The 14322-nt window shown below is 34.2% G+C and overlaps 1 protein-coding gene across 3 annotated transcripts in view; it reads left to right on the forward strand.

Moving 5' to 3' along the window:
* AKAP6 (A-kinase anchoring protein 6) overlaps positions 1–14322 on the forward strand; it is a 212372-nt gene that overhangs the window by 117269 nt on the left and 80781 nt on the right. For all 3 annotated transcript variants that reach the window (XM_041484100.1, XM_041484101.1, XM_041484102.1), the window contains exon 8: positions 12857–13005. In XM_041484100.1, the coding sequence (XP_041340034.1) occupies positions 12857–13005 (149 nt within the window). The remainder of the gene's footprint in view (positions 1–12856; positions 13006–14322) is intronic.

Below are 14322 nucleotides of genomic sequence, written 5' to 3' on the forward strand. Positions count from 1 at the left end.
GAATGATGTTTTCTCACATCCAGCATTTAATGGTGAAGATTCAGCTTGTTCCTTGAAATAAATGACCACTGTTCCATGACATGGTAAGGCATTTTATCAAATGGGAAAACAGCATTTGTGATAAAGTGCACAATGTTGCAGGGTACTTCTCAGCCAAACCATGAGATGTGATTGTATTCCCAATCTCTGTTTCAGCCACCACAGCATTACGTGTTGACATAGGAGCTTTTAATGAGCAGCTTCAGGAAGCGATTAACAAAGCACTAGAAATAGATGCAATCATGCTGATTGGAAATTCTACCTAAGCTCCATAAATAAGACCATAATGTCCTGCTACCATACAACTTTCTAGAATAATTATTTCTGATAGCTCCAAGACTTGAACTTTTAATCTGAGCCTACCCCATTGAAATATTGATGGTTCAGTTACAAAGAAATCAAGATCCTCAAAAAGGCATGCTAACTTTTTCTGGTTTGGACACACCATTGAAGAGTAAGTGTAGGGTTTTGTGGTTGGATCCAAATTTTGTGTGTACATGTAATGCAAAAGTACCTCTAAAAGCATAATTCCTATGTGGTGTCTGTGGACACAGATTACTACAAAGTTAGTTTTCAACCATGCTCAGCAAAGAGGACCTGGAGCACAAGGTTACTTGTGTAGCTATAATCTCTCACCTGTGCCTATCTATTTCCTGCTAAAAATACCCTTAGGCTTTAGACCATTCCACTACATGGGTCCTGACTTCTCTGTGTAATAGATTTCCTGTGCCTATTAATAAAATCTCTAATATAACCTTCCATTGTAACACTCAAGCTTAATGCCTCCATTTTAATTAATGCTATGGCAAAAGCAAAAAAAAAAAAAAAAAAATTCACAGTATCAGTTAATCTGTTTAAGAAATTTGTGAGATTATAATAAAACCTTTTTACCAAACTGCATTTAAAATATTTATTTTAAAATATGTTAATAACCCTTGACTTACCAGTTTGTGGCCTCTCTTAGGTCTAGATTAATCAGTGTGTAATGATTCTTGTTGATATTTTCACTTCTATGGAGCCTGTGTCCCACACCATTTTGTAAGGTCATTGGATGGTTTAGAACTCATGCTTGTTTTTGTCTCTGAAAACAGATTACATTCTATTGTAATCTGAGTTCCCAGAATTCCCATGTAGTAATATTCAACTTCTTTAACAGTTTAATGTAAAAATGTAATTTACTGCCTTGTTTATGGTTATTGGAAATGTGCATCTTTTCATTAAAGCTTTCCCTTGACTTATTTTTTGTAGTAATTGAACTTTAGATTCCTTGAGTCACTATGCATCTTCTTTTAACTGCAGAAAAGTCACATTTTCATGGGTCAGGTGTTAAACTGAAAAGATGCAGCAGATATGATTATTATACTGTGCTGTGTTATTGTAATTTCAGTTAGACTTCCTAATGTTTGAAGGAAAAAAAAATTTGTAAGTGTATAGTCACGTGAACATTTGTTACATACGTATGTCACCTTTGGACATTATGACTTGATAAAGGTGATTTGCTATTTTTCAATCTATTTCCTTTTAATTTTGAAGCAAAAATGTTTGTTCATATCCATTTAAACAGCTCTCTAAACTTTAATAAAATAGCTAAATGTCCTCTTTTTGTTGGACTCTCAGTAACACAGAGCTCTGTCATAATAAATCTTGCATTAAAGTGGCAATTTTAACTACATTCTAAATGAGAAACAATACAGCACCAAACAGGCAGAATCTCATGTAATGGTCATGTCTTTGATGAAAATCTGTTGAAATCATTGTATTTACAAGATTACTGAGATTAGGTCTCTCTGGGTATTAGCTGGCCCAAAGGCACTTAGCCAATTAAAGCTATTCGAAAAAAATGAAAGCAATCCAACCTGAAGCTTTCTAAAAGGAATCTTTAACACCATTTACTTCTCTTGTATAGGGACTATAATACAGCACTTCCGATATCTTGAGCATGCTTCATTTGGTTTTATGTAGCTGGAGTGTTTTTCTAAGTATGAGACAAAAAAAGTTTAATTCGTTGTTTAAATTACAGAACAAAATTACTTAGAAAGCAAGCAATAATAACTGAACAAGCAGTGCTAGACTATCATTGTATTAGAGAACAAGGAAGAAGGTGGCTATGCAAATTTGGATGGATTTTTATTAACGGTGATTTGAAAGACAGACCTGTAAAACTCTTATTCTTGCATTTTGGCGTTCATACTCCTGGAATGTTTTCTTTATAAGTTAAGAGCTCGGGTGCTTTAGCCAAATCAGCTGTGCAGGTTTGGCCTCTGGAGTCATGACAAGCTGGTAACAGAGGCCTTGACAAAGACTAAAGCTACAAGTACACAGAATGCAGTCTGTGATACTGTGGTATTTGCAACAAAAATGGAAATAGAATGTTGGTGAAGTCACGTTAGACATGGACTAGATAGAATAAGTAGTTTATTTTTTGAAGGGTTCATGTACAGTCTTTGCTCTGGAAAAATTCCCTTATACACTGTGGAAAGCTTACCTAAATAAAGGAGCTAAGGAATTTGAGTACTGGATATTGGCTTTACTTTTAAAGTTATTTTTGGAACTTTGATACATATAACATAGATGTGAATCAAAATCTACCTTAAACTCCTGAGAGAAAAGTTTTCCACTGTATTTTGTCTTGTTAAAGCTATATAGTGTTATCACATTGGAATTGTTGTCAAATTAAGGTGTCTGACATGTTTCCGAAAAGGCAATGTTCACCAAAAAAGGGCATCTTTCATTGTTAGAAAAAGATGAGTCTTTTTGTACCATTTTGGGCTTTAATTATTCTGCTACTTTTTTTTTAGCCTTGAACAGTCTCTCTACCTGAGTGGATCTTATCTTAATATTTTATATGTCTATATAAACACGCTATTAAAAAAAGAATTTTATCACATCTGGTTTTACTGCATGTTGCTGCATGTCTCTAGAGGCATACAGAATTTTTATTTTCAGGCAAATTTATATTAGTTACAGTCTCCAGCTGTTTTAGATCTAGAATCATTTCCTGTTGGTACAGTTTCCAGGACAATTCCCTTTTTTTCTTCTCAAAAGAATGAGAAATTTAATTTAGCAAAGACATCCTATAATTGCCTTTGTATCTAGCAAGGTATCTAACAATCTAAATATTTTATTTAAAACATCTGTCTACATAATATCATATGACTACACAAACCTATATCAGCCTTCTGAAAGACAGCTGCTGCCACTTTTATTTCATTTATAAGAGACCAACAAAATTGCTCAACATAAAGCCCGTCAGCCACTGAGTCATATATAAAAAAATTTTGCAAGATGAAAAATTGCTTGCATTTACAGTTCTTGTAAAACTAATCTAGGTCTTTTACAAATTTAGAAGCATCGTTTTTCCTTTTCCCTGTTCTCTTACCCCCACCCCAGTCACTATGGAAACATAGGAGCTTTACATACACTTTTTTTATAAACTTATTTTTATTGAGATTGAAGGCCCATTTCTTTTAAAGATGAAATGCAAACTAAAGTCATATCTTAATTGCCCACTTGTGGGATCTCTTTATCTCCTGCTATCTTCATTTTCACAAACATTTGGTCTGCATTATATTGGTTAGAATTTTCATGCAGTTTTACAGAAAATATATAGGGAAAGTGATTATGTCAATATAGATCTTTATCTGTTTTGTGCTACTAAGCTTTACCTTGCAGTGATTGTAAACTGTTCCTTTTTATGAAGCAACTCATACTGAAAATAAAATATTTAATGGATAGTTTCAATATAGGCACAGCAGCTATCCTAGAAAAATTGACATAGGCATTTTAAAGTATGTCTAAATAAGACAAGTTTACCTTTTTCCAGGGAAGTAATCAAAATATTCCTTTTTGGAGAACTAAGAGTATGAAAGGAAAATGTTTATGGTTCCCTACTGGCACACAGTTATGATTGACAGGAAAAACCAACATGAATGCCACATGAGACATCTTGTTCAGGAACTTTCAGGAGGGTAGTAAATTGGTGTTGGCACAAACACAAAAAAAATAAAATGACTTGATTCAGCAGTTTTCAATTCTAAATCCCCAGGCTCGAAAGAAAGAAGTAAATATTCATCAAATGATCAAAATTTATATTGATTTTTATTCTGCATTAGCAGCTCAAAGTCAAGATTCTTGACAGGGTGGATGTCGGTTTGAATGATTCTCTTTGAAATAAGGATACAGGCACTGGGCTGAGTGCTACTGTGCATTCCTGAACCATAGGAAAAGACTATTAGAACCCTAGGAAGCTAAATTTTATAAAGAATAGTATAAAAGCATGCTTGTTCTGTACTGTTTTGATAACTAAATTGTTGTTATTAGTATGTAAAGTGATTCTTGTTGTTCCTCCTTTACTCCATCCTTTCCATTATCATCTAAGGACAACTTTTTTTATGGTACTTCAAAGGAAACGGCACTTCATGTACTGTAGTAACAGAGTTAATGTCAGTGCTTCCCAAAAGAAGTGCGTTAGAGTGCTAGTCTGGCAGAAAAAAAGAAGCAAAGATTGTAGCTGCACATTATACATCTGTAATTTTGCAGTTTGTGCTAGGAAGTAAATAAAGATCTGGGGGAGGGGACTGGGGAAGGAGGGTGGAAATCCAGGGAAGGAGAATGTGAGTGTGGATGCAGCACTGAAACACAAATGTGATGACTGTGATTACCGAGCTGTGAGATTTAATGAGAAAACCTGTATTAGAGTGAAGTAGAAAATCATAACCATCACCTCTAGACTATAGGAGTATAATTGGATCTCAGCACCAGCAAAAGTGAATAAGTTAGTGACATTTTTAACAAACTTAAATATATTGAGAATAAGAGGAGAAGTTATCTTGATTACTGTACTGTTGCAGTATACTTTTTTTTAAGTTTCTCAGCTTATGGCTAAAGAGATTCATTGTCATAAAATGAAAGAAAATAGTGTGTTTTTGTGAGGGGATTGAATAAGAAGCAAAGTAAGGCAGAAATACTATAACTATCACAGTATTAACAAATTTCCCAAATGTCCTAGGTGTTTATAATTCAGTAAACATCTTTAACAGCATAGCTTTAAAATTAAATTTTACAAACATTATGGGTAATGCTTTAATAGTATGCAAATTGCAATGAAGTCAGCAGCAGCAAAGCTGACCTCTTAGCAATACAGATATTTTATGTTTAAAACAGTTATCTTTTTACAGTTCCCCTCTACCTCAGAAAGTGTCAGGTGCGTCAAGAGGCTCCTCATCAGAGGAGCATAAATAAACTCAAAGGAGCAGCAGCCTGTGCCTGATTTTTATACACAGCAAGGCAGTTGCGCAAATCAACATATTAAGCTATATGTTTTGTCGTTGCTAGAATAATTACTAATATTTTTGCTAAAACTCATCTGGATAAATGGATAGGGAAAGTAATGTGAAGGGAAAAATACTTAGCCTGCATTTCCCTGCTATTTTAAAATAAATTAATTTACATTAGTTGACATATCCTCCTTCAGAGTCTGACTATTCTTGCTTAATTGTGCAGTGGAGACAGACTAGTGTTCATATTGTACAATTTTATGTTATTAATAGTTCAATATCTAAAAAGCTGATAAATCCCAGTAATTTCTCCCTGTAGGAGGAAAAAATTGTGTAGTAAGAAAACATTCACGTCTCTAGGGGTAACATAACATCAAATAGACTACCAAGGCATGGAAAGAATCTTCTTCAATTTCAGAACAAGTTAAATAAGCATTCAGTGAGTGTCTTTGAGGAACACAGTGTAGGAGTTTTGACTTCAGAATGTTTGACACTATTGAACCTCTCAAAATATTTGACTCAAAACATTGAATCAAAAGAAGATTTTAGGTCAAAACTTCTGCAGTTTTGTGAGTTGATGTGTCTAGGAAATTTTGGAACTAGTTATTAAGTACACACATATTTTTAATTATTAGGTTAATAAACATGTAGCATTTCTCAAGCATCTAGAAGTTTAAAATGGACTTAGTAGGGGAAAAAAATAAGCTGTTTTATAAGAATTTGACTGTTTGGGTTTACAGTTGTTGTGGCATATGAAGAGGTGTCACTGAAGGAGATGGAAGGCATGTGGCAGCTACAAAGAAATGCACTCTATTATGTTGATGGGTTTGGCTGGATCTGCATCCTTGTTAATTTGTGTCTTCCACATGTCTTTAGCAAACACTGTTCTGTCATCCCAGCCCTTTCCATTGTTAGAGCAAGCCTGTTCCCCACCTGGCCCCCAATTATTAGACTCTCTGTCACTCTCTTTCTGCAGGCTGGACATGCAGACCTGCAAGACAAGAAAAGTAGAAAAGGGTCCCAGCCTTTATACAATTTCCTGTCTTATGAGAACTTTTTTTCACCTGGCAATTTTGGGATGCTGTTGTCAGAAACTATTCATTAACCTCTGGAGAGGTTAATTCTTTCATACTTTTCTTCAATGCTTTTTGATATTTATGATGTAGGGAACTTCCCTGGGTTTATAACTGAGATCTGTATAATGCACAGGGCATGCCATGCTCTTGTGTTGTGTTTAATGTTACCCTCAACAGAATGAGAGGCAGGTGAATAGTCAGGAATAAAGACACAAGAGGTGCAGATTTTAAATTAGCAGTATGATCATTGCATCTTCATGGATGTGGTCAGACAATGCTGCTAAGGCCACACTACTGTTAGCATTTGCATTCCCCAGTCCTGAAGTCACAGGTCATTGATTTCTGAAAGCCAAGAGAAACCCTGCAAAAAGGTGTTGCTCTTATTTTGTAGGCTTCCCCCAACCCCTCCTCCCATAATTTCTGATGGCTCTGAGAATTGCCTGAAGTTCTTCTTGCTATAACACAGCCCTACCTATCTAAAATTTTATTTTATTTTATAGTGTAAAGATCCTACTGTGCTGTTACTTAAACTCTACATGGAGTTTAAGTACCTTGATATGAACAAATGTTGTTGTCTTGTAATTTTGCTCATTCTGTGTGGCAGTTTCACATTGTTGTGATGGTTTCAGCACACTGAAAAATGAAGCAATAACATTATTCTTGATATAAAAACATTTCTGAGATTTATGACAATAGAAACACTTAGCTAAGATTTTAACTGGTAACAAGCATGCCCTGATTAACAGAATTAATTTCCTGCATGATCAAAACACAGTGTGTCCCTTTTAATAGGACTCTTAAATATTCAGCGCAAAGTAAACATATTTCATGATACAGGATTTTTTAAAAAAAATTTGATTCAGTTCTGAAGAGAGTGTGCAAGATGAATAGTCAAGGAAGCCAAAAGAAGGAAGAGGAACAAACTAAGAATGTATTCTATAGCAGCAAGGTCTCTGTTTTAATTATGCAGAGTAAGGGGGGGAAATCAAATGCCTGAACTTAGGGTAGAAGCAGTCACTTGAAGTCCAAGAAGCCCAATGCTGCCAAATGATGGCCCAGTGATCTTCAAGGCATTTCCAACCTAAATGATCCTATTATTCTGTTACACAATGCCTTTTAAAATGCTGGTGTGACTTCTTAAAAGTATTCCTTCTACCTTAGGTGTTTTCTTCAATAGAAGACCTGTTGGCTGGTTGTAGGGATGGCATGATGGATGATCAAGTCTGTCTGTATAGTTTTTGGACAAACTGTTGCCTGCCAAAGAATGCTTTCTATAATATACATCTTCATGGAAGATATTCTGAGCCATATAATTCTCAACATAATTTTATTCGGTAGCCGTACTGTGACAGAGCCAGGGTCTTTTTTGGCTTCTGTAATAAAGCCTTCTAATAAATACGTGGACAAGTATTCAGAATATTGTGACAGAAGAAAATGCTTGAGTATTTAAGTACATAAATGCTACTCTTATCAACTTAATTCTGTAAAAAAATTATTCTCAATTTTAAATCTCAAGAAATTTCACCAATTGCAGATATACAGAGTGACAAGCTGGAATGTGCATCCTTTTAAAAAGGGACATCTGAGTTTGCAGTTCTTTAAAATATACATATGGGTTAGTATTCTAAGTCTACATGCTCCCTGGGACCATCTGACCACCTCCTCATTGGCAGAAACTGGATTGTGTGCTTTAATTTCAGAGGCTGTTCTTATTCAACTTAAGTTCAGATAATGGCAGAGGAATGAAATGTCTGTATTTTTTATATAATTCTCACTAATTACAGTGTAGTGTGGCAGAAGTAAAGTTTCTCTACAGAACTGTAGGAAAAGGGTAATGCAAGATAGAATACTTTCATCATTTATATTTAACTGAATGTATTTTATATAATTTGTATATCTAAAACACAGAATCATTTGCCTACAGTAACATGGTTCATAACAAATCACTTGTGCTCCCTGGGAGACACTGTCTGAAAATACTTTCCTTTCAACACCAAATCAATGATATTTATTCTAGTGAATTCCAAAATAATAATAATAATAAAAAACTGCAGCAGAAAATCACTAGCTCTGAGTTCAAATCTCCAATTTACATTGGTGTAAGTTTTGAGTCTCTTGTTTGACACATTATGCAATATAACCTTTCAGTCTCCTTCCTCCTACAGTATGAGTCATTATCCCTTGTCTTTCTCCATTTCAGAATAAGGTCATTCCAACACGTAGGTCTAACAAGAAATGCAATGTATTTTCATTGATTTGTATTGTCACTGATTACTCCTTCATGTTATTTAGTGATCTGTATAGTAAAGGACGTTTTATGTTGTCATGCAAAGCCAGACTTAAGGAACAGATTTGTACCCCAGGCTCTCCCAATTTATTTGTAAGTTCTTGGTTTTTAGAAAATGAGCTTTAGAAAATAGCATTGAAATTATTTACCATTATTAATCAATCACTAGAACTGAGTGTTAGGCACTAGTCTAGATTTTTTTTCACTTTTTTACCAAACTGCAGTTTTTTCATAGTCTTGTTCAGAGACTGGTTCCTTCAGGCTCAGGAAAATGAGAGAATTTTGTCATTCGATTATTGGAAATATTTAAGTTTAATTTACAACAGAATATGTTTAAATTCATTCTATCCTAGTAGGTAGGAAATCTCTAGAAGTGTGTAACAAGACTGTCATCAGCATCTTCATTATGTTTTTATTGCAAAAATGGTCACTTAGAAGAGGACCATGAAGTGGAAAACTACTGCTGTGTATAATTACTCGCCAATTTTTTCCTTCGTTTTCAATTTTTCACATATTCAGATGTACTACATCCTCAAAAAAAAAAAAAAAAAGAGAAGAAACTGAATTTCTATTCTAAGATGGGGCACTAGGAGTAAGCAAATTATTACCTCCCACCCAATTTCTATTAGCAATATTTGGGACTATGCATATCCCAGTAGATTTTTCAGGGTTTGCTAGATATCTGTGTCCATAAAAGTGTGTTTGTTGTAGAGATTGTTCTTGAAGTTTGTGTTATGTAATGAAAATTGTATGTAGGGCAATCTGAAAATACACACAATGTATGTTCAAATGTAAATCAAGTAGCTTTTCTATATTTGATTAGGAATTTTTAAAGTTGTTACTTTTTTCTCCCAGAATATTGCAAAACTAGTTCTTCATTACCACTAAAGATTTTAAGTAGAAAATAAACTGCAGTAGGTTGATTGCTTATCTGTGCTCTGTGTTTTTTCCTACATTGTGCCTTGTACCTGTTAGCTCAGATTGTGTAAAATGTATTTTTTTGAGACTTAAACTGATCAATACCTACTCAAGGTCTTCAAAGCCTCTTTGGATTTGCAGTTGATATCAGTATAACAGAGACAAAAAAAAAAAAAAGCTTAAGTGCAACAGTGAGATAGATGAATACATAGAGAAAAGAAATCAGAGAGATCCATCTGAAACTCTGTGCTGTCTGAGTTTGAGTTGCTGTAATTGTTCACGAACGTTGAAGATAGAAATTGAGTTTAAAAATAAAAATAGTTGATTTATAGAGAGGTCATATTTCTGAACTGAAGGAACTGGGTTGTATTCAGGCGTCATAGGGTATGATGTTGATGGAGTTCATAATCCTTAGTATAAGAGGGCCTTATAGCTTCAAGGAAGAAATAGTGAATTCTTATTTATCCCTCTTCATATATTTACTTGCCCTTTACATCCTGCTTTTCCTTCCCCCCACTATTCGATTTAATCGTTCTTTTTCTTCTCCCATTTTCCATATTCATTATTGGTTTGCCTACAAATATTTTGCAAGTAAACAGGGTATGACCAACCTGTGAAAAGCTGCTGCCTTTATTTTTAACATTTTTTATTTTAAAATACAGAGGAAATTGTAGGATGGGGAATTAGAAAATACAAGGGAAAAAAACGATGTAATTATTGTGATAGTTTGGCTATTTAAGAAATAGCCTGTGTTCATACAATTCAGGGCTCAGTTTTAATTACGATATGTGATGTTCCAGAGCTTAGGCTACTCCCTCTTTTTGGAGTCTTAGGGTGGGAGGGGATAAGGAAGGTTGTGTACACAATTTCAATAATAGCCAAGAAGACCCTGAAACCTCTACCTAAATTCCAGCCAAAACTCATAGCTAAAAAAGTAGGAATTACTTATCTTGATTTACAAACCTGTCCTGAAAATAAGGGAATTTTTCCACAGATTTCCCCTGTAGGCTTAAAACACTCACGGATTTTAACTGACAGATCTAATTGTTTTAGAAATTTACTGGTCATTGACAGCAGGGCTTTAAGACTGAACATGTCAACATACATAACGGAAATTAAAATGATACAGTGGATTACTGCTTTGTGGTAAAAATAAATCAAAAGAACACATTTATAGCTTTATGTGGACAATGCAAAATACTCTGCTGAAAGACTATCCCTGCTGGTGAAGAATCCTTCCAAAAAAAGAAATTTGTTCAGTAACCTCTGCATACTGTGGAAGTGGACTTTATCAGGTCAGAGGAAAACGCACTTGGGGGTGGAAGGGGAACAGGAAGGTGGTGCAGGTTATTTGCTGCCATGATTGTTTCTGAGTTATATAAATGGCAATTTTAATTATAGTTTCTGAGAAAACAGAGTAGTTTTATAGCTCTCTCAAACCTTAGCATTTTACTCTAACTGGACAGTCCCAGCTAGTTTAGATAATATTTCTTCACTGGTAACTGCTATGGTTTAATTTTCCAGTATTTTAAAATAGGTACAAAAGCCTTGAATTATATTTAAATACACAGTGAAAGACCTGCATGGAATAGTCAGAATTTTTATCTTCTATCTCCTTGGAAAATTGTTAGCATTTTCTGTATTTTCTGGTTTGTTGGGTTTTTTTTTTCTTTTTTTTTTTTTTTTTTTTTTTTTTTTTTTTTTTTTATGGTGGTTTTTTTTTTATTTTTTCAAAAAAATTTTTCTTTGGAAAATTTTTTTTTTTTTTTTTTTTTTTTTGTTTTTTGGTTTTTTTTTTTTTTTTTTTTTTTTTTCTTTTTTTTTTTTTTTTTTTTAATGCTGGTTTGTTTTTTAATTTCTCAAAAACATATTGGGATTTATTGAAAAACATAACTAATTTCACTGTTAAGAAGCAGCTGAGAGAGAAAGCTATAGAAGTTTGAATGAGAAATTTTAAAAGGAAATGGAATTTCCAAATAACTTACATTACTTTTCAGCAAAAATTACACCAAGGCAACGCCAAAACAAATATAGAAACTGTTATTGCCACTAGCTTATAAAGACATTCCAGCCTTCTTTCAGACTTTCCCTACTGACATTCTTCAGTGCCTGTTTCCCTTCACTTGCTTGCATTTTTCTTACATTTTACAGACTGACCTTCTCTCTAGCCGTTTCACTACTTTCTCTTTATGGCTTCTGTTGTTCCACAGATTGGTAACTCTGCTGTGCTGTCAGCAAACAAATAAACTCTTTACTTCCCTTCCTCCCACAGCAGAAAATACAGGAGAGTCCTTATACAAAATTTCCTCCATGCTGTTTGCATTTACTTGCCATAGCACCAAATAGTTAAGCAGGTATTCCATTCCTAATGGAAATAGCAGTATGTAGTTACACAAAAGTAGCGATTTTGAAGCCTTATCAGAATTTGTGTTTTTCTTTCAATGAAGTATATTAAAAGAAAACAATGGCATATTGGCCCCAAAGTGCTTTTGAACTTACTCTACGCTCTGTTCTTTCTGCTGTTTCTGGGGGCAAGTGTGGCCAACAGCAGATTTTATCCTTGTGTCATCTGGTTCTCTGAGCCTCAGAAGAATACTGATCACCACAGCTGCAATAAATAAAGTGTCTATTCAATAAGTTATGATGCCAAATATTATTCCACATTCTTCTGGACAGGCACAGGCTGATGGAAAACAGCACGTCACTTATTGCCTTTTTCCTTGCAATTAAAGTTGCTGAGTAATCAGTCTGTACCATGTACAGAAAAGGAGAATGTGAATAATGCCAATCTGCTTGGGTTTGTTTACAATTACTATTTGAAGGAAAAATACCAATAGCAATACAGCTTTCATTAATTATGAAGCACAGACAGTGGGTTAACAACATAAATCCTGATGTCTGTAAGAAATATAACTTTATGTGTCTACCTGTTCTATCACAGTGCTTGGTTTCTAATATCTTTTTTATTCATGTCCAGACATTTTTATGCAGCATTTGATTGGATATACACCTCATGGAATATATAACACATTCTCTGATAGAAACTTCAATAGTTCATTTCTAGCATTTAGGATTATGCTGTAGTTCTTCTCTGACTTAATGGTTCAGCCTTTTTCACTATCACAAGGAGAAAATTAATGGTGTGAAAAGTTTGGTTAAAACTGTTGCAGTCAAAAAATACTTGTTTTACATGTATTCTTTCTGAATTATTTTTTTAATGTTCTGTTTTGTTTTTTCCCCTCTTTGTTTTCTTTTTCTAGGCTGAGGTTCAGCTATGCTATCTGGAAGCACAAAGAGATGCTGTTGAACAGATGTCCTTAAAACTGTACAGTGAGCAGTACAACAGTAGTAGCAAGCGAAAGGAAGAGTTTGCTGATATGTCAAAAGTTCACACAGTGGGAAGTAATGGGTAGGGAACTATTCTTTTTGTTGTTTTATTCTCACTGATCTGTTTTGGATTTTTTTACGCAATATACTTTTTCTTACTACTAGTTAACCAGGATTTTTCTTCCTAGGCCAAGAGGCAGGGAAAAACTGTTTCTATTGCTCTCTTCTTTTTTTTAATTATAAGGATGCAAAAATAATGGGTTCTGGATAATTTATCCAAATGATGGTTTGTTCATAGGAACACCTATTATCTAATAGTAAACTGCTACCTGGATTTAAAAAAAAATTTTTGTATCCTTTTTCTTTAGGCTTTTCTTCTCCAGCAGCTTCATATTATTTGATTTCTTAACATCTTCCAAGGAAGAATCTTGATAATGTAATCGTATCTCTGCAAGACCTCTATAATTGTTCTCCTGATGACTAAGAAATATGAATATGAAGCCATTCAATTGTAGTCCAAACATCCAGGTTTTTGTACTTCAAGAAAGCACTTATTTTAACTGTTTTCCTTTTTTTTTTTGACTGTTTTTTCTCTACTTGTTTTTTCTTTTCATTAATGTTAGTGCACATATATACACGTGTATATCATATATAAAAGTGTGCATTCAAAAGCATTGTTTCTTAATATTTTGAACAAATTAATCACTGGAATATGCTAAAATGCTCTCTTTTTCACAATCAAGGAAACTTGTAGTTCTGGAAGAAGACTTTTTCTTTAAGGTCTTCTGAAAACCATATCTTCCAACTTCTAGTGCCCCAAAATGAACATAGAAAAAACTACCTCTGGGATCATAACAGTGTAGGCCAAAAGCAGGTCAAAGGACCCATCTAGTGCTCATTGTTTGGGGATGCCCTCATCCTGATGGAAGTTTCCTTGTAACTGGCAAGTAGCATAGAACTTTTGCCTGCAGTTTCCTAGGCAAGAAAAGTCATTGACAAAGGTGTTCATGAGTTCTTTATCTCCAGAATTTCCCTTTCCAATTTTTAACTCAATGTTCAGGTCTTGGAAACACAGTTTTATTAAATTACAACTGTAAAGACAAATGAGCCTTGTAAACATCCCCTCTTATTATACAGAAAGATGGCTGTTTTAGAAAAGTTGATGTGGGCTAATTATGTAGGATTACTGAGATCTTGATTACATATGCAGAAATCTGTCAGATTCTCAAACACGCCAGCACAGCTAGTGCCAGCCATAAAAATAATTTGTTCAGAATTGGTGTGTATATGTATATAAATGTACACTGAGGGCTACATCTTCAAAACCAGCTTCAAATTTTGCAGCCATCACTGAATGTGAGCAAGGCTTAAGGTTGGAATATTGAGGAGGATGTAAGAC

This window comes from Pyrgilauda ruficollis, unplaced genomic scaffold (assembly GCF_017590135.1).
Source record: "Pyrgilauda ruficollis isolate IOZ18807 unplaced genomic scaffold, ASM1759013v1 scaffold63, whole genome shotgun sequence".
NCBI lineage: Eukaryota > Metazoa > Chordata > Aves > Passeriformes > Passeridae > Pyrgilauda > Pyrgilauda ruficollis.